At 39.4% G+C, this 20,958-nt stretch overlaps 1 protein-coding gene across 4 annotated transcripts in view; it reads left to right on the top strand.

Annotated features, from left to right (window-relative positions):
• The window catches only part of atp2b1a (ATPase plasma membrane Ca2+ transporting 1a), a 106,670-nt gene extending 97,312 nt beyond the window's left edge, over window positions 1-9,358 (top strand). For 2 of the 4 annotated variants that reach the window (XM_080191319.1, XM_080191320.1), the window contains exons 17-22: window positions 1,678-1,891; window positions 3,168-3,379; window positions 3,494-3,601; window positions 5,141-5,323; window positions 5,554-5,640; window positions 8,220-9,358. In XM_080191319.1, coding sequence (XP_080047445.1) covers window positions 1,678-1,891; window positions 3,168-3,379; window positions 3,494-3,601; window positions 5,141-5,323; window positions 5,554-5,640; window positions 8,220-8,525 — 1,110 coding nt within the window. In that variant the 3' untranslated portion in view covers window positions 8,526-9,358. Of the gene's footprint in view, window positions 1-1,677; window positions 1,892-3,167; window positions 3,380-3,493; window positions 3,602-5,140; window positions 5,324-5,553; window positions 5,711-8,219 lie in introns of all 4 variants that reach the window. The other 2 variants (XM_080191322.1, XM_080191321.1) reach the window with 2 other exon arrangements.
• Window positions 9,359-20,958: the final 11,600 nt, after the last annotated feature.

Below are 20,958 nucleotides of genomic sequence, written 5' to 3'. Positions count from 1 at the left end.
AGGAACAATCTGCAAATTAATAATGGATGTATTTTCAAGTATTAGACTAGTACGTAAGCATTACTAAGCAGTAGTAAGAAGGCATAGATGCTGTTGCAAAGTATGTGAATCTTAGAATCATAGAACCCTACAGTGCAGAAAGAGGCCCTTTGGCCCATCAAGTCTGCACTGACCACAATCCCACCCAGGCCCTACCCCCAAATCCCTATATATTTTACCCAATAATCCCTCTAACCTACGCATCCTGGCTCACCAAGGGCCAATTTTAACATGGTCAATCCTATCTAACCCACGCATCTTTGGACTGTGGGAGAAAACCGGAGTGCCTGAGGAAACCCACGCGCACATAAGGAGAATGTGCAAACTCCACACAGTGACCCGAGCTGGGAATAAACCCAGGTCCCTAGAGCTGTGAAGCAGTAGTGCTAACTACTGTGCTGCCCTATACACTATTCCTTATTCTCTGTTAATGTTTTAAGTTGAGCCAGCTGATGTCCATGAATGACCTGGGCTAGCTTTTTTCTGCAAGGAAAAGTCAAGTGCTATTTGGTTGAAATGGAAACTATCTCAGAACCTGGAGCTATGGTTATAATTCCTATCACTTCACAAATAAGAATCCTCCCCTTTATAAAAACAAAAGCTTGAGCAATTCAAAACTCATCTCATTGCACTGTTCTCCAGGGTGTATAGTTATTTCTTCCTTAAAATATACAGTGCTCTCTGTCTCAACCTCTATCAAAGCCTTCCAGCAATCCTCTACCTAAAGAAATTGCTCCATGTTCTGAGAACTCTTATATTTTCTCGTGCTGTATAATAAAACTGGTTAGGCAAGTCAACTGCTTGCTCAAAAACCACCTTCCTTGGCTAATCTTGGATGCTTTTCAGAGAATCTACAGAACTGTCATGTGGAGCAGTGTACAGGTCGAGTGAGTAAGTATCCTTTAGGTGAAGCTCTCTGGGCTCAGTCAGTTTTTGGTTACCACATGTCAGCTGACATTACAATGGCCAATGCCTAGGCTAACTAAATGGCTAGAAAAGTAAGATGTACCACTGAAATACAGGGTACTGGTACTTTCCCAGCTGTGGTGCCATTTGTAGTGCTGCTTGTGGAAAAGGGTTTAAGGTAAATAGTTCAGACAAGCGACTAGACTTTCCTTGCTAAAAGTCTGGTTGTGTCGGCTCAGGTCAGAGTTCCTGCACTAAAGGTCAAATGAGTTTCAAAATAGTGTGCTTTTTGGATATGTTCAGTTTTTGGATTTATGGCTAAAGAATACTCAACCTGTACAGTCTTCCACCAAACATAATCCTTCCAGAAACAGTAAATTTTTACTACGTTTATCAGAATTTTCCTGGCAATGCATAAAGTTGATTGAAATAGAAGTACCCTCTAGATAATCTAATCGTTCTAAGGTGTGCCGATATACTAATTCTCAGTGCATTTTTTTATCTTAATCTTTTAAAGGAGTATTTATGCATCTATTCACATAGATTCTCCAAATGGAAAGTAAAAGTTACAAGTGAATCTGATCCTGTGGGTTTGCTGATTAACATTGTGTATGGAAACTAAATATTTATTTTTGTCTATCTTGATTGTAATGCAGAACTGAAATATTTGCAGATAAGTTATCAGTACGCTCATACCTAATGTGAATTGAACTGATTCAATTTGGATTTTAGGATTCTCCATTGAAGGCTGTGCAAATGCTTTGGGTAAACCTGATCATGGACACATTTGCATCACTTGCTTTAGCCACTGAACCACCCACAGAATCTCTTCTGTTACGGAAACCATATGGCAGAAATAAACCGCTCATCTCTCGTACTATGATGAAGAATATCTTGGGTCATGCTGTTTATCAACTTGTTATTGTTTTTACACTTTTGTTCGCTGGTAAGCAGAGGGTTTTAAACCCTCTTAATAGCTTTAGATTTTTGATCAACCTTTAAATGTCAGTGATTGTATTGTACTTAAGTGAAATAGATTTAGGGTTTTGATTGGATTAAATTTATTTGTAATTGCAAATACTGCAATCTGCTTTCATTTGAGCTTGGTTGATGCTCCTAAGCTTTTTAAAAATCAGTAACTTGATTACTTCAAGATACAAATGTCAGGTTGGTACTGAGATTGGAATTAATGTGATTTAGACCCAACAAATCCCCTGGATTTGGTGGCCTGTGGGTTTAAGAACAGGCTCTGGAGGTGGTGGGTGCATTGCCTTTGAACTTCCAAAATTCTTAAATTTTCAAGCTGGAATATACCAAACATAATGCAGCTATTCACAAAAGGAGAGAATGGGGAATGAAAGGTGTAATTGACGGGAGCTACTATTTTGTGGTAACGTGAAAAACATTGATTTAGACAGTCAATAGAAGGAAAATCATATTTAGCAGTTTATTGAAACAGTAACATGCAGAATAGATGGGGGATATATATATTTGGATTTTCAATTGTGCGTTTGAATTATGAACAATTGCAGGCCAAGGGCCTGTATTGAGTAGAATGGCTCAAGTCCCTAAAATTTTGAAAAATGGGAATAAGGTAAATGTTGAGAGCACTGTGCACAAATTTGGGAGGAATTGGAGATTAAAGTTGTGGGATTAGGTAACTTCTGTCTTGTGTTGTAGAAGAGTGAACCCAGGATTTGATGGTACAGCTTTTTTTTCTATTTGAATGAAAACTCTGCAGTGGGCTGCAACTAGTGCATCCACACTAAAGCTGTTCATTTGACAGGAAACAAAAATTGTTTCTGAATTATAGCCCATTTGTATGTTGCGTGCATTGGGATTTAATGTATATTTAGTTTGAGGTGAGAGCAATTTTCCCTTAAGTTAAATGATTCCTTATTGACTGAAATACAAATAGAAAATGCTCAAATCTCAGGTCTGATAGCATCTCCGGAAAGAAAACAGCCGATGTCATGGGTCTGGACGACTCTTCAGTTTCGCTATCTGAGTCATCAGACTTGAAGCATTAGCTCTGTGTTCTCCAGCTGCTGTCAGACCTGGGATTTTCCAGCATTGTTTTTTTTTTGCTTCAGATTCCAGCATTTACAGTATTTTGCATTGTTGACTCAGTTTTGCAAATAGTAATTTCTAACCATTTTATATTAATTTTGGAGCTATATGGTTTTAACTTTTTTCAAATGAAACTTTTTAATTTGATTCAGGTGAAAAAATGTTTGATATTGACAGTGGACGAAATGCTCCTCTTCACGCCCCCCCTTCAGAACACTACACAATTGTATTTAATACGTTTGTCATGATGCAGTTGTTTAATGAAGTGAATGCTCGAAAAATTCATGGTGAAAGGAACGTTTTTGATGGAATTTTCAACAATGTGATATTTTGTAGCATTGTACTGGGAACGTTTTTAGTACAGGTAAGTGACACTTCTGGCATGCTAATCCTCAAATAACATTTGTCACTAAATATTGCATGGAGTTGTGTTTTGGGTGTAATCTTTTTTTAAAATGGTTTTTTTTTTCTCCCCCAGATCATCATTGTTCAATTTGGTGGGAAGCCATTTAGCTGCACTAAGCTAAATGCTGAACAGTGGCTATGGTGTGTTTTTCTAGGAATGGGAACACTACTATGGGGACAGGTAAGCATCTTGATTTGAAACAGTTGTCTTGCCTTTAATATAGAAGCAGAGGAAATTTGAGCTTTGTTTTCAACATACTATTACCATAAGAGAATAGTTTGTGTGGCTTATGACATTTGAGTTAACAATATATTGTATAATTCTTATTCTTATCCTGCCTTTTGTCAAAACCTTTATTCAGTTTCACACTACAGTAGTTGATTATGGTAGATATGGAATGCCTAGCCTAGACTGTGCTCAGATTGTTAGTGCATTTCATCTAAGTTTACATCTAAGTTTTGCTTTCACTGAGTTTTGATTTCACTGCAAACCTTGTGGGGGGGGCCATTCTGCCAAGCCCAGACATCATTTTATGGACTTTTTCCCCCTTGTTCTGTGTTTACCATCTAATTTCAGTATTGGATGGCGGAGATAGTAACCTCATTGGCTAAGTGTTTTAACTATTAAGGATTGTGATGCTTACAAAATTGGCCATCTTTTTGCAAGAGTCTGGTTTGGAATAAAGCAAACCCTTACAAATCAGCCCTGTGAAATACCTGTGTTAAATTGGCAAGCTGTGTAATAGATACTCACTTGGAAATCACTATAACCTTGCTAAGCTGCTGATTCTGTGAAAGGGGAGTCCAGAACCAGGGGTTGTAGTTTGAGGAGAAGGGGGCAAACCTTTTTAGGACTGAAGTGAAGAAGAAATGTCGTCACCCAGAGAGTGGTGTATCTGTGGAATTCAGTACCACAAAGTAGAGGCCAAAACATTGATTTCAAAAAGGAATTTGATATAGCTCTTGGGGTTAAAGGGATATGGGAAGGTAGGACCAGGGTGTTGAATTTGATCAACCAAATGGCCTACTCTCTATTTTCTATGTATGCTTCTATCTTCAGTATTTCAAAGTTGCAGTTGAATAATTTATTTTACTTATTCATGGGATATGTCCAAAATGTCATTTATTGTCCATTTCTAATTGAATTTAAGAAGATAATGGTGACCGTCCAGAATCCATGGAATGTAGCCATAGTGCTGATGAGGGTTTTCCAGGATTTTGACCCAATGACATTGAATAATATAGTTTCAAGTCAGGGTGGTGAGTGACTTGGAAGAGCATATGTAGCACATGGTGTTCCCATGTGCTTGCTGCCTTCGTTCTTGATGGTGGGGGTCATCTGATTGGAATTGCTGTCAAAGGAGCCTTTATTGAGTTATTGGTGTACGCTGCTGCTGCCATTGGAGAGAGTAAATGTTTAAATATTAGGAGCAGATGATACCTATCAAATCTCCAGATTTAATGTGACAAGCTGAGAGTGAATCTTCAAACCGAGAAATGAAACAGTAAAAATGAAGAGGATAATAGAGGAGAAAATGAACAAAATACTGACATCAGCGTTTTGAAAATTAAAGGGGTTTGATGCATTCTTAAAATGTTTTAAAGACTCATTTGAATTTTCTGATCAAGTTGTTTGATTTGAGTTGACTCCAGTGGTGTGTATGTGCTTTTGAAGTAATGGGGAAATTTGATACATTTGAAATAAATGTTTTTGTTGCAGTTGATTGCTACAATTCCAACAAGCCACTTAAAGTTTCTCAAAGAAGCTGGTCTTGGCACACAAAAGGAAGAAATTCCTGAGGATGAGTTGGAAGAGGATGTTGAAGAAATTGACCACGCAGAGAGAGAATTGCGACATGGTCAGATCTTGTGGTTCAGAGGGCTGAATAGAATACAGACTCAGGTATAAAAGTAGTATTTAACCACACTCTAACAATGGAAAGAAAGGACTGCCAGGATTGTCTCGGATGACTTTGCTTTTTATTAACTGTAACTCTACTGCTATCCTGTAAACGCTTGCTTTTTTTAGTTATAACTTCTGCTCTTGTGTAATATAGATCGGATGGTTTTCTCTCATTCTTTTTCACTCTCTCTGTCTCTGAACAAGCTGTCACAATCTCTGGTTCCTTGCAGATGGATGTAGTGAATGCTTTCCAGACTGGAACTTCCTTTCAGGGAGCTCTAAGGCGGCAACCTTCCATCGCCAGCCAGCACCATGATGTAACAAATGTTTCTACCCCTACACATGTAGTGTTTACTGCTGCCACTACTGCTTCTACTACTGTGGGGTGTGAGTTTGTTTCTTAGTGCATGACATTAACATTTCCTGAACCACGTGCCTAACGTTTCTCATTTTCTCCCTCAGTACCCTCCAAACTTCATTTGTTTCAGTCTGTTCATGCGGCTTTTCTTAATGTGGTCACCGAGTCTTCAGATTTTTTTTGAGGGCTAGAGAGCTCATGAAACTTGCAGAAAAAAACCTATGAAGGCTGAAAGTTTGTTCCTGTCAAATTTCTGTAGTTCCATTTTTTTGGATTAAGATTTAATAGTGCCTGTGTAAATGGTTGAGTATAAGCCCATATTTAAAGATTTTTTTCTATAATGAACAAAGTGCCCTTTTTGACAAATCCATAATACATTGTTCTACTTGCCATTAACTCAATGGGTTTTTAATCTCTCTTTTGAACAAAATTAGAAAGCTGGACTGTGGATGTTGCGCGCTTCTCTTTCTAGGTCTAAATGTTTCTGTTACAGCAACAAGTGGGCTATCTGTGAAACTGAACATTTCAGCATTTTTTATAGCATTTGACATGTCTTGTGTTCTAAAACTCTCCACTCTTCCACTAGGTTTTCTTTCCTTGCCTTATGTGCCTGAGTTACTTAAATTACATGCATTATAGTGAACCATTATACAAACCAGCAAATCCATAGATCAAAGGGAGAACAAGATTACATCATCCTGCTTTATACACATTTCTGGATCTAGTATAATTCAAAGCTAACTCAGATCAACCATATTTTTGGATTATATTGATCTTTAAGGTGTCTATCATTTGTTCCTTCTGCCCTAGCCTGTTTTCATTACAATATTCCATTAATGTGCATCAGTTGAGTATTGTCCAAGAAGAAGCAGACTGGAATTGTGCTTGGTCATCCTTTGTGTAAATCCTTTGAATCCTGGAATGTAGTCGGTCTTGTAACTTCTCACTTCCTGAACTTTGTATTTTGTAATTAAGTGCTTAATGTTGAAAAGTAAAGGCCATGCCTGAGGTTGCTGCCTAGAATTTGTGAATAGAAACATTCAATCCAGTTTTAAAAATGAAAGATAAACTTAACATGTCCTTTTGTGGTCATTTAACTGAGGCCTAGATTAGAATTCAGAAAACAACCTAGCTGCCAGATTTCTTGAATTTACCTAGTTTCAAACTAATTCCTACTGTGCCTCAGTATCTGTTGATTACGCATATGTCCCCTAGTTTGATGAATTGGCGCTCTGAGGACCTACCAAAGAACTGGGAAAGTTACAATGCAGTAAGAAATTTTATGATCTGGTTAAGTTGTAGTGTCAGGAATGAATAGGGGGACCTTTGCTTGAAACATTTTGTACCAATATCCCTTCCTTCTGTTCATCACAGTTTAAGCTCCATAGTTTACGGAATAATAGCAAACTACTGTGGATGCTGGAATCTGAAACCAGAAGAGAGAATGCTGGAAAATCTCAGCAGGTCTGGTAGCATCTAAAGAGAAAAGAGCTGATATTTTGAGTCCAGATGACCCTTTGTCAAAGAGATCACCTGTTCTCAAAACATCAGCTCTTTTCTCTTACAAATGCTGCGAGACCTGCTGAGATCTTCAAGCATTTTCTCTTTTGGTTTATGGAATAATCCTGGGTTTTCACAAGTTTGACTCTGCATTTAAATGTATTTTAATTCCAGGTTCATGCAAGCATTGTTCTTTTTCCCATTTAAAAAAATACAATCTATATTCTCCTTGCTCCATAGATGATCTCACTAGGATAAGAACAGGAGTAGCAGAGAGTGACTATCTTTTGGTGCTCTCAAGGAAACAATAAGCATCTTAAAAATGGATATTGTTGGACTTCATACTTTCCTCATCAGTATGTCCATAACTTGAATAACAAATGTAGCATGAATTAGAACATACTGAATCAATGTTGTGTGTGAAATGTCTTTCTGTAAAGTCCATGTGTATTGATTAGCCCTCACTACTTTGCCCCCACCCCACCTTGGCAATCCAACATGTTGGGCTGGTTTAAATTTGGTGTAAATAGCATTGGGCATATACATCAACATTTACACAGGTTGCTACTTAGGATTTTTAGCATGTCTCATTTTCTTAATGCTATGTTGATCTTAGCCTTGGCTTTTATCCATAATCAGTGGCATCCTAATCCCACGCATGAGGTGATCCTGTTTTGTAGCTCTTGTTTTGCATTTTTAAATATTTTTGATCTTCAAGAAAGTGAGGTTCATGAATCTTGGGAGTTGGTAAGTATTGCTGCATTAACTGCTTTGTTTGTATTTTATGGTACATCAGCTTAAGTGCTTACACCAAGATGACCTGCTTTGTTTCTAGATTTATTTACTGTTCTAAAATGTCTTACAAGTTTTTTTTCCAGTTCTTCAAGCTTCTACTGCATTGTGCACGATACAGATTTCACGTGTGTTGCTATGTAACTGTGGATTTCAACTCAATGCAGCTTAAATCATACCTTAACATTATTAGATCCAACCATGTTACTATGTCAAATAGCTGACACTCTGCATATTTTCTTACAGCTCAGAGTGGTGAATGCATTCCGTAGTTCCTTGTATGAAGGATTAGAGAAACCAGAAACTCGCAGCTCAATCCACAACTTTATGACCCATCCGGAATTTAGAATAGAAGATTCTGACACTCAGATCCCTCTTATTGATGAAAGTGAAGCTGAAGATGAATCAAAACGTGATACCTCGCCTAAATTATCTCCCAATGAAAACAACAATGCTGTTGACAGTGGGATCCATCTTACAATCAACACAAGCAAGTCTGCTACCTCTTCAACCCCAGGGAGCCCACTACATAGTCTGGAAACGTCTCTCTAGTGTAAGCAAAATGTTAACACTAGATCTAGTGAGCTACAAGAAGAAAAGAAAATTGGGTCTTTTTACACTGTGTGATTGACAAGATATTCTTGTCTTGGACTTCAGCAGAAGACACACTAAGATTGTAGATACTTTAAGCTTTCTGCCAGATTAAGGGTGCTTTTGGAACTCAAAGTGACACAAACCTGGCATTAAAATGACTTGCTTTGAGGATCTGTTCTGTTACAGAGGATGAAAAATCAACTTTAAGAATTGTCCTGAGCAGTGTGTTAGCTGAATGTTTAGTTTTTCTTGATTTCTGGATGGTGTTTTTCAGGCCCTGCCTCATTGATACTTTAATTTCTGCTACTTGGCTGTTAATATTTTGAATTATTTATGTTCTAAATGACGCAGTTCTGTTTACAAGGTTTGTAGATACTTTTGTTTGTTTGTAGGTAGGTGGCTTCCTGACACATGATGCAGAGAAACTAATCCTTCAAATACTACTGTATTTTCAGGAAAAGGGTGTTTCAATTGAAACTGTACTAAATATGCCTGTGATTTACTTGTTAAATATTGTAGATAAAAATCATAACTTGTAGCCAAATAGATAACAATGCTGACATATTGTAAGTTATGGCCCCTTTCCCAGTGAAGCCCCTAAATACTTGCACAGATTTTCAATGATTGTTTCAGAATCTAGTTTCTCAGTTTCTGGGAAATGAACTGCAGTAAAATTTTTCTCTTTGCAAATGAGTAAGGGTGAAATGTTAAGTGAAAGAAAACATCCATGTATAATGAGATGCTTGAGTATTTGTCAACTCATCAAATGGATTAAATCAAATGCATCATAACTTTAGTCTATCTGTGTTTGTCCTTAGAAATTAGCTTAGACTTGGTGAAACGTGAGCAGAACTTTTGTTTCTTAGGAAAATTTTAGGTATTCTTTTAGCACAAATGCTATTGGCATTTGTGGAAAACTTATTGCTATTGATGAGTATTTTCTTGATGTTTAATGGCTTAAATAAGCATCTTCTCTAGCCAATTATTTCTCTGCCCTTCCCTTTGGGCCAACTGAAAATATAGGGGGGGAAACACAACACACTGCATCATGTAATGTACAGTAGATTTCAAAGTGGAAACAGCCCATTGTACATCATGGCTTGATGTATGCTACTGAACTATTCAGTGTACACTGCTACTTTGATACAATGGTACATTAATCATCGATTCAAACTTTCTGAAATGATGTAGGGTGGGATGTTTGACAAAGATACCCAAGTCATTGTGACATAACTTGGACAGGGAAATTTCAAAACTGCTTCAGTGTTGCAGTACGGTCATTGTTTCTGCACCTGTGTAGATAACTGTAAATAAAGACTTTCTTTGAACTTCCCACCCACTTAAGCTTTCACAAGAAAATTAGTACAATTTTTCAAGATGTCACTGTTACAGAGAAGGGTTATATTTTTATCTTAACATTTGGTGGGAGAGGAATGGGGGTTGGAACTTGAGCATCACAAATTGTACAGCTGGGTAGTCCATTGAATTGTAAACTTAACATTTCCCATGTGTTCAAGTACTTTTTGTAGGTTTGAAAAACGATGAAATATTGAGTGGGGGGGGAGGGGGGAAAGAGTCCAGTGAATGAGGCTTTATGTCCCATTTTGGCCCGTTATATAACAATTTCTATATTACCAATACCAGCTGAGTGTCAATTTTGGAACCAATTATTAAATGTTTAAAAAAATGAACTGTAACATGTCAGATTTTCCTTGTGTCAGGTGTGTTTTAATTTATATGAAAATTGTGTATATTTATACTAAAATTGTGTATGTGGGAGTACATTGTAAAGTATTCACAATCTTTCAGTAAATCGGCTATCATAGCAATTTATGGAACAGACCATGGACAGTCCCTAAATTTATATCTTGAAATATATTTACATTGTATGACAGTGTTCAATCGTGATGAGTAGCAATCAATTATCTGTTGCAACATTTGTACAAATTGGGTCTAAAAAGCTGCTTGTTTGTCTTTTGAGTATTTTGAACTATGTTCAAAAAAAATCCTTATTAGTTGACTAACTCCTTGCAGTAAGTCCTGTTGCCCCCATCACCCCTGTGCTGGTAGAATTCAGTCACCACTGAATTGTAATTCTTTAAAAATCCTTCCATGGCCTAGCCCATCCAAATTTCCAACATCCCCAGCCCTACAGTTCTCCTAGATATCTGCACTGGGGCCTCTTGTACATCCTTGATTACAAATTACTTCACCATTAGTGACCGTACCTTCAGCTGCCCTGGCACTAAATTCTCTCCATAAAGCTTCTGTCTTAAATTCATTAAAACCTATCTTTTGGCCACTTGTCCAAATATATATCTCTAAGGCATTTTTGCTATATTAAAGATGAGATTCATTTTATTTGCTCAGGTAGTGTCTTTAATTTGGTTAGAAGTCATTCTGTGTTCAGTATTTTTAACTGTTTTGAACTGTCACATGACCAAATTTAATTGCCATTATGATCCATTATGCTTTTACTCTAGCATCAGTTCAAAGCCAGACAAATACATCCCCATCCGCAGTGCTCATTACTGAGTTGGTGTCCTAATTGGCTTCCTCAGCAGTGTTGGAAACTTCAGACTTGAAGTTCCAGTCAAGACTTAAGAGTCATGTACATAGCAGACAAATGGAAAATTAAAATGTTTAACTTCCCCAAGAAAAATGGGGTATCTTTGAGAATAAGTCTGATTTCATTATTAGTGCTCACTCCATGGGCTTTTCATACTCCATAAAATGAAACATGGATATGCTAATTAGAGATTAACTGATTATTTCTGATTAGGCAGAGCAAATGTTTGGTTCAAGACTATTACCAAGTTGGTTGCTCTGAAACCAGTAATCTGTCCAAATTCATACCAAATTATGAAACCATGCACCTATATTGCATTTTGGTGCAATACTTAAATACTAACCCAATTCTTCCAGCAAAATTCAAAGAGTAATTAATGAATTGTCAGAACTGTTGGAGATGGGGAATGACTACTTTGGAATATGGGTCTGCCTTTTTAGTTATACCATTACAAATCAAAACTAATTCATTAAACTGACATATGATATTTCATTTTAAAATCCACTTAATTTTTCATCTGTTGGAGCAGAGAAAGAGGTGATATATTGAGGGGCCAAGATGAAAGTAATGGTTTATTTACCTTAGCAGAGATCAAAAATGAGTGCATACATTTTGAAGACCTTGGTACCAGCATTAGAGGGGAGAAAAGGACAATTTTTTTAACCTAAACTTGGAACTCCACCTCTTAAGGACGGTACCAGCAGAAGCTCCACGTGAGCTGTGATAAATGAGGCTACAGACCTCATTCAGGAAAAGGGGATAAGGTCAGTTAGCTGTTTGACATGAACATTGTTTTGGATGTGGGTGTCACTAACAAAGCTAACATTTGTTGACTTAATGGTCCTTGGTGGTGGTAGCCATCTTGAATAGCTACTGTCTGTATGGTGAAGGTATTCCTACAGTGCTCATAGTCATAAAGGTTTATAGCATGGAAACAGGCCCTTTGGCCCAACTTGTCCATACTGCCCAGTTTTTACCATTTACTATTCCAGTTGCCTGTTTGGCCCATATCCCTCCATACCAATCTTATCCACATCACTGTCTAAATGCTTTTTAAAAGACATTGCATCAGCTTAACTACTATCTCTGGCAGCTTGTTCCAGACACCACCCCCTTGTGTGAAAAGCTTGCTGCTCTGGATCCTTTTGTCCACCTGTGACTGCACTTACATGAAGCTATGAACCTGTATCCTTAAATCTCTTTGTTCTAAAACTCCCAACGCTCTACCATTAACTGAACAAGTCCTGCCCTGGTTTTACCAAAATGCATCACTCTGGTCAAGGATTTCCAGGACTTTGTTCTTTCACTTGTCACAGAATCAGTGATATAACTCCAGCTGTCTTGGAGTGGAATTTGCAGATGGTGGTGTTCACATTTCTGCTTCCCTTGTGCTTCTAGGTGGTAGAAATTGCAGGTTTGGATGCTGCTGATGAAGGAGCCTTGAGTTGCTACAGTGCAACTTGCTACCACTTGTGATTGTTTTAAATTTAATGGACTGGGTGTTGATGCATAGAATCTAACTGGCTGCCTTGTCCTGGAATGAACGAGTTTCTTATATAGTTGGAACTGCACTCATCCAGACAAATGGAGAGTTTTCAACACTCCTGATTGTTTTGTAGATGGTGAACAGGCTTTAAGAGAATTTCCAATCTCTTAACCTGCTCTTGTCACCTGATCTGTTTCTGATCAATAGTAATGGATGTTAGTGGGGCAAGCCATTGAATGCCAAGGAGATGGTTGTATTCTTCGAGTTGATCATTACCACAAGTCTGAATATTGTCCAACTTTGTATACAGACTGCTTCAGTATCTGAGGAATTGCAAGTGGTACTGAACATTGTACAGGGCAACGATCAACAAAAGATCCCCACTGGAAGGAAGGTAATTAAAGCAACTGAAAATGGTTTGGCCTACCTTTGACCTCCTGTGTCAATATCTTGCGACTGAGATGATTGACCTCCAATAGCCACAATCCTCTTCCTTTATGCCAGGCATGACTATAACCAGTGGTGAGTTTCCCTGATTCCATTCACTTCAAATTGGCTAGAAGTCCTTGATGCCCCACACAATCCTATGCTACTTAGATGTTAAGGGCAGTCACTCCCACATCGCCCATTCAACTCTTTTTTTTTTCTGTATTTGGAGCAAGACTGCTAGGGCCACTCTGACCTCAGCAGAAATCCAGAGCATTGCCTGATGCATTCCATCACCTTGAGGATCAGGAAGGTGGTGGGATGGTAATTGATTGGATTGTACTTACCCTACTTTTAGTGGACATGATGGGCCAGATAGCCTCCCTTTGAATTACGATTTTTATCAAGCTGCAAGACTGATACTGGAAGCCTGTGACCAGCAGTGTGTCATGGATCAGTGCTGGGACCCTTGAATTTGTTTATATATGTTCGTCATTAATGTGTAAAGATATAAGTAGTAAGTTTGCAGATGAAGTGAAAATTGGTGGTGTTGATGGCAAGGAAGAGAGTCTTAGGCTACAGACTGATGGTGGCCAGCTGGTAAATTGGGCAGTGGAATGACAGATGAAGTTTAATCCTGATAAGTGAGGATGCATTTTGGGAAGCCTAAAGATAGGAGATACACAATGAATGGTAGATTCCTATGGAGTATTGAGGAACTAAGAGTCATAGATACTTACAGGTAGCAGCACCTTGTGAGAAGGCATACTGAATGCTTACCTTCATTAGCTGAGGTGTAGATTATAGGACAGTGAGGTCTTGATACATTATAAAATATTGGTTAGATCACTGAAGAAATATTGTGCCGTTCTGGTCACTGCACTCAGAAAGATGTGCTTGCACTGGAGAGGGTGAAGAGGAGATTCGCCAGACGTTGCCTAGGGTGGAAAGTTTCAGCTATGAGCAGACTGGGTGGACTTGTTTTCCCTAGAGTAGAGGCATCTCAGGGGAGGGGGGGGTTATGATAGAGGTATACAAAATTGAGAAGCATAGATAAGGTAAATTATAAGAACCTTTGCCCCAAGACAGATTTAAAATGAAGAGTAAGTAGTTAAAGGGAATCTGAGGAAACATGATTTTCACCCAGAGAGCGGTGGAAATATCAAACATGCAGCCCAGGAGGATGGTGGAGACATGTATTCTCAACATTTAAGTATCTTGACGAGCACTTAAGTTGCCGAGGCATAAACTGTGGACCAAGTGCTAGTAAATGGGATTAATATAGATTGGTATTTGATGGCCAGCATGCACATGAGATGAAGGGCCTCTTTCTGTGGTGTATGATTCTATACTGTATTCTGTTAAGATAATTACAGGTACAACAAGAAACCACTCTTAATTGCCAGTTTGCAGTTACTGTTGTGTAATGAAGTATGGAGATACTACTACAGCTCAATGAGAGGCCCACAAAGATTTTATGTACTAACTGAGGCATTTGAGAAGCTAAAAGACAACCAGTAACACAGAAGGACAAAATTGACCACAGATGTGCAATAGTTATAGGGGACTCAATTATCAGGGGTATAGACAGGTGTTTTCTGTGCAAATGAGACTCCAGGTAGCAGGTACAGGACATTCTGGAGGGGGAGGGTGAACAGCCAGTGGTCATGGTACACATCGGTACAAACGACATAGTTAAACAAAAGGGATGAGCTACTAAAAGCAGAATAGAAAGGGCTAGAAAGAAGATTAAGAAATCAGACCTCAAAGGTAGTGATTTCAGGATTTACTAGTGCCATGTGCTAGTCAGAGTAAAAATGACAGGATAAATTGGATGAATATGTGGCTGAAGAGATGGTGTGAGAGGGTTTCAGATTCCTGGTGCATTGGAACTGGTTCTGGAGGAGATGGCACCTGCACAAATTGGACTAGTTACACCTGGGCAGGACTGGGACTGAAATCCTACTGTTCACTAGAGAAATTGGGTTGAGTTTAAACTAATGTGCCAAGGAGATGGGAACCTATGTAAGGAGTCAGGCAGGGAGCAAGGACAAAAACAAAAGTAGAAAAGGGAATAAGAAAAGTGATAGAGAAACCAAAGCGAGAAATCAAACAAGGCTATAGGGGAAAATTCTGGGAGCAAGACAAGCTTAAAGGCTCTGTGCCTTAATGCATAGCATTTGCAATAAAGTGGGTGAACTAATTGTGCAGATAGATGTGAACAAGTACGATTTAATTGGGATTACGGACACATGGCTGCAGGGTGACCAGGGATGGGAACTGAATGTCCAAGGAATCTGGTATTTGGGAACTGAGCCACGACAGATCAGCCATGATCTTATTGAATGGCGGGGCAGGCTCGAAGGGCTAGATGGCCTACTCCTGCTCCTATTTCTTATGTTCTTATGTTCTTATAAAGGAAAAGGTGGTGGCATAGCATTGCTAGTTAAAGAGGATATTAACATGAGAGGATGGGTCTGTATGAGTCAGGTTCAGAAATACCAAGTAGCAAAAATTACTGGGTGTCATAGACCCCCAAATTGCAGTGGTGATGTTGGGAATAGCATCTAAACAAGAAATTAGAGATGCATGTGATAAGGGAGTATCAGTGATCATGAGTGATTTTAATCTGCACATTAGGCAAATCAAATTAGCCACAATGCTGTTGAGGAATTCCTGGAGTGGATGGTGGTCTTGACCAACAGGTGGAGGAGCCAACTGGAGAACAGGCCATCTTAGACTGGGTACTGTGTAATGAGAAGGAAGTCATTGCCAATCTAGCTGTGTGAGACCCCATGGGATGAGTGACCATCTTGACTAAAAATTATATCATGTTATGGAGTGTGAAGTAATTGATTTGGAGACGAGGGTGCTGAATGTTAAAGGAAACTGAGGATGAGGCATGAGTCGGTTGACTGGGGAGAGTTATTTAAAGGGCTGCTGAGATAGGCAATGACAAACATTCCCGGAACATACGGGGAAAGTGCAGCAACTGTTTGTTCCTGTCTGGCACAAAAGTAAAACGTGTATAAGAGCCAATCCATGGCTTACAAAGAAAATTAGTATCTGATCCAAAGAAGCAGCAAACAGACTGGCCAAGAAAAATAATAGGTCTGAGGATTAGGAGCAGTTTAGAATTCGGCAAAGGATCAAGGGATTGATTAAGAAGGGCAAAATACAGGACGAACAAGTCTGCAGGGAATTTAAAGACTGACACTAAGAGTTTCTATAAATGAGTGAAGACAAACGTAGGTCCTCTACAGACACAAATGGGGGAACGTGTAATAGGAGACAAATGGATGAGCGACTGAATACATTGGTTCTGTTTCACAAAATGGGACACATCAGATAATAGAAATGTTGGAGAATAAAGATTTAGTGAGGGAAGGAACTAGGGAGATCAATAGTAGTAGAGAAATTATGCTGGAAAAATTGATGGGATTGAAGGTGGATAAATCCCCAGGGCCTGAAAATCTACATCCCACAGTAGTTAAAGAAATTGCTCTAGAAATAGTGGATGCATTGGTCATCTTCCAGGATTCTCTAGACTCTGGAAGTCCCTGCAGATTAGCTATCCTCGAATGTCATTCCACTATTCAAAAAGGGAGGTAGAGAGAAAACAGGGAATTATACACCAGTAAGCCTAACGTTGGTAGTGAGGAAAATTCTCAAATCCATTATTAAAGACTTTATAATGGAGCATTTAGAAAGTAATGGCAAGATCAGAAGCCTTCATAGATTTATGAAGGGGAAATCATGCTGGCAAATCTGTTAGAATTCTTTGATAATGTAACTAGTAGAGTTGACAAGGGAGCCAGGTGATATGGTATATTTGGACTTTCAAAGTCCCACATGAGATTATCGTGCACGATTTAAGTGCATGGGACTGGGGGAAGTGCATTGAGATGGATAGGAAACTGGTTTGCAGAGAACATAAGAACATAAGAAATAGGAGCAGGAGTAGGCCATCTAGCCCTTCGAGCCTGCCCCGCCATTCAATAAGATCATGGCTGATCTGTCGTGGCTCAGTTCCACATTCCCACCCTCTCCCCATAACCCTTAATCCCCTCTCTTATCAAAAACCCATCAACCCACGTCTTAAAAATATTTAGTGAGGTAGCCTCCACCACTTCAACGGGCAGAGAATTCCAGAGATTCACCACCCTTTGAAGAAGTTCCTCCTCAACTCCGTTCTAAAACACCCCCCCCTTTATCTTGAGGCTGTGCCCCCTAGTCCTACTGTCCTTTGAGTGGGAAGAGTCTCTCCACCTCTACCCTATCCATCCCATTCATCATCTTATATGTCTCAATGAGATCTCCCCTCATTCTTCTAAACTCTAACGAGTACAAGCCTAGTTTATTCAGCCTCTCCTCATAGCTCAACCCCCTCAACTCCAGCATCAGCCTAGTAAACCTCCTCTGCACTTCCTCCAAGGCCAAAATATCCTTGCATAAGTACGGCGCCCAAAAAGGAACAGTAGAAATTTATGGGTCCTTTTCAAACTGACAGGCAGTAACTAGTGAGGTGCCACAGGGATTGGGGTCTCAGCTATTCACTATATATTAATGATTTAGATGAGGGAACAAAATGTAACACAATTTGCAGATGATTCCAAGTTGGGTGGGAGGGTGAACTGAGAATGCAGAGATCCTTCAGCATGATGTGGACAGGTTGAGTGAGTGGGCATATCAATGGTGTTGCAGTATAATTTGGGTAAATGTGAAGTTATTCACTCTAGAAGCAAAAACAAGAAGGCAGATTACTACTCAGATGGTTGTGAATTGGGAGGAGGGAGTGCTGCGGCACCTTCTGCACCAGTCAGCGAAGGTAAGCATGTACATAAAGAACATAAGAAATAGGAGCAGGAGTAGGCCATCTAGCCAGACACAAATGGTATGTTGGCCTTCGTTGAGAGAGGTTTTGAGAACAGGAGCAGGGATGTATTGTTGCAATTATACAGGGCCTTGGTGAGGCCACACCTAGAATATTGTGCACTTTTGGTCTCCTTTTCTGAGGAAGGATGTTCTTGCGCTTGAGGGAGTGCAGCAAAGGTTTACCAGTCTGATTCCAGGGATGGCAGGACTGATGTATGAGGAGAGATTGACTAGGTTAGGATTGTTTTTGCTGGAGTTCAGAGGAATAAGGGGGGAATCGCACAGACTTATAAAATTCTAACAGGACTAGATAGGGTAGATGCAGGAAGGATGTTCCTGATGGTGGGAGCGTCCAGAACCAGGGTCACAGTCTGAGAATTCAGGGTAGACCATTTAGGACAAAGATGTTTCTTCACGCAAGGAGTGGTGAGCCTGTGGAATTCATTACCACAAAGTAGTTGATGCCAAAACATTGAATGTATTTGACAGGCAGCTAGAGAGAGCACTTGGTGAATGGAATCAAATGTTATGGGAAGAAAGCAGGCTATTTAGTTGGACAATTAGCCATGATCATGATGAATGGCAGAGCAGGCATTAAGGAACCAATGATCTCTTCCTGCCTCCATTTTCTATGTTAATTATTTTACAACTGATCCAGACGTAAGGAAAATTGAGGAAGCAATGTAAATTATAGCTTCAAATCTCCTCCTCCTAGCCTTGTCATTATGTAACCCTGCCCAGCTAAACAATAGTTACAGTTTGTGAATAATGCTGCTTCCTTGCATCCCACAAGTAGCAAAGTCTTTAAAGGCTGCGATTCTATGGAATTTCCTTTTTTTTTAAATCTCTTGATGACTCTAGGCCATGTCAAAACACATTTTGATTACTGATCCATGAAACCTCATGCCCTTGCCTTGTTGAAGTACCTTGGGTCTTTTTCTCCATTGGTACTGTTCCCTGTTTCAGAACTGTCACTATGCTTGCCACCTCAAAAAAAAAACCAACCCTTATTCTGACAAACTCTCAATCTCCAAACTCCTTTTCATTCTCAAAGTAATGTGGGATATGAGACATATGGAGTTGGTTTGATCAAGTGTTCTGCACGTGCCTTTTATACCAGGATGCCAGTTAACTAGGGAAATTGCAAGAGAAAGTAAATATTTTATGGGAAATGCAGCTAACCTATAGAACTGAAGGAAACAAAAGAGCACCAATTAAAATGCTTTACTAGGAATCAATGCTGCTGCTTGTGCACACTGATTATTAACCAATTGGCAAAGCAAATATTTCTGACCAGTAGAGGGGAAGATAATCATGGATTTGTGAATTGCTATGAAATGTACCATTTACCTATAGGTAGATGGTTTGACTTTCTTGTGTTCACCTCTTAAGCTTCAGCTGGTGGGAGTCAGCAGTTGGGCTCAGTGTGCATGATTCACTGGTCTCTATTTGCTCTGGGTCCTTTTCTTGGCCAGATGAGCTTTCTGTTTCTCCTTGACTTTCAATGTCCTTCAGCCCTCTAGAGGTCATGGCCATCAGCAACTTTCCCAGTTTGTGTCAATGTCCATTATATCTACATTGGCTTAGCAATGTGTATACTGATTGTGTATTCTCCAGGACCACCCGTGTTGGTGATTTTGTTCTGCCAAGGATGCAACTGAGACAGCAAAGGTGGGAACGATTCAGCCTTTCTCCTGCCTGGCATAAGTTGTCCAGTTCTTAACACTCCATAGCAATGGACTGAGGATGCAGACTTAGTAAGCATCATGTTCTGAGGTTGCTGCTGTTCCACATACACTGTTAGCTTGGATACGTGCACTGCAAAATCTGTAGTTGATTTCTACAATAAGTAACCAATTACTGCCAAATGATCAGCTTCCAGCATCAAGTGGTCAATGCTGATTGTGCAACATCTTGCACAACAACATTTGTCTTTCTAACACTGATGGTTTAACCAAACAATCCCGAAAAAGTCTTCATGTTCCACAGATTTCATTAGGTTTAGAAAGCTAGTGTGGCACGAGTACAGGGCAACTGTGGTGCACTTTTGTCTCAGATCTGCACTGAGTGTAACTAAAGACTGATTTTTTTTTGTAATAATGAATTTTTTTTACAGTACTTTTTATGATCTATCATGAAACACATACTTTGAAGGTGTTTCAGAAGGGTGGAATCATTGGACAGGGTAGAAGTATTAGTTTTCCTTTTGTTTACCTATCATAACTGGACCAATATGTATCAAATTGTCAGTGACCTGACTTGATCCACGTATCAACAGAACATGATCTTGCTGGATTACATGCATACAAACAGACGCAAAGGACTACGGCAGTGCTTTGAAAATTATTTTCCAACATACGCCCATTTTAACTTCCTATTATCTTCTCAGGAAGCAGGGAGGGCAAGAAACCCTTGCCAGTGTCATCCACGTATGGAAGAATAAATTAACTTTGAAAACTGACACACATGCTTGCAAAAATGAAACTGCAATACGGTAGTATGGGATTATCTGGTATATTTACATTTGCATATAAAGGATCAAATACATATGAACGTGTTTTTAAAGGTACTTTGCAAAATATTATTTTAGGCACTCATAGGTTTCAGCCAAACCTACATTCCATGGCAACAGAAGACTGAGTCCACTCTTCTATACTATCACCCCCCCACACGTTGTAAACAGCTTTTCTTCCCGCTAACCTGCCTCCACTTCTCCACACAGCCCCATTTACTCTAGCTCTCCTCTATCCTACCACTTGGATTTTTCTATCTTGCCTGGACGTGGGACAGCTGGGGCAGGAAGGCAACAATAATAAATAAAAGGGCAATGTGGAAGCCTTTATGAAACTGATTGTTGTGAAAGAAGTGGCCTCTAGTCCTGCTGCCCCACACCTGCAGCTATGTACCTACTCTGGCCACCATTCCACCTCCTCCCTGCTGTCAGAGGGCAACTCTTCAGCCTCACTTGGATCCACACTGCTGGATAAGGGACATTCAATGGTATTGCTGTCGATTGAATCTCCCACTGCCAAAAT

This window comes from Carcharhinus amblyrhynchos, chromosome 6 (genome assembly GCF_965287045.1).
Source record: "Carcharhinus amblyrhynchos chromosome 6, sCarAmb.v2.hapA, whole genome shotgun sequence".
Taxonomy (NCBI): Eukaryota; Metazoa; Chordata; class Chondrichthyes; order Carcharhiniformes; family Carcharhinidae; genus Carcharhinus; species Carcharhinus amblyrhynchos.
This window is presented reverse-complemented; position numbering and strand designations above follow the sequence as displayed.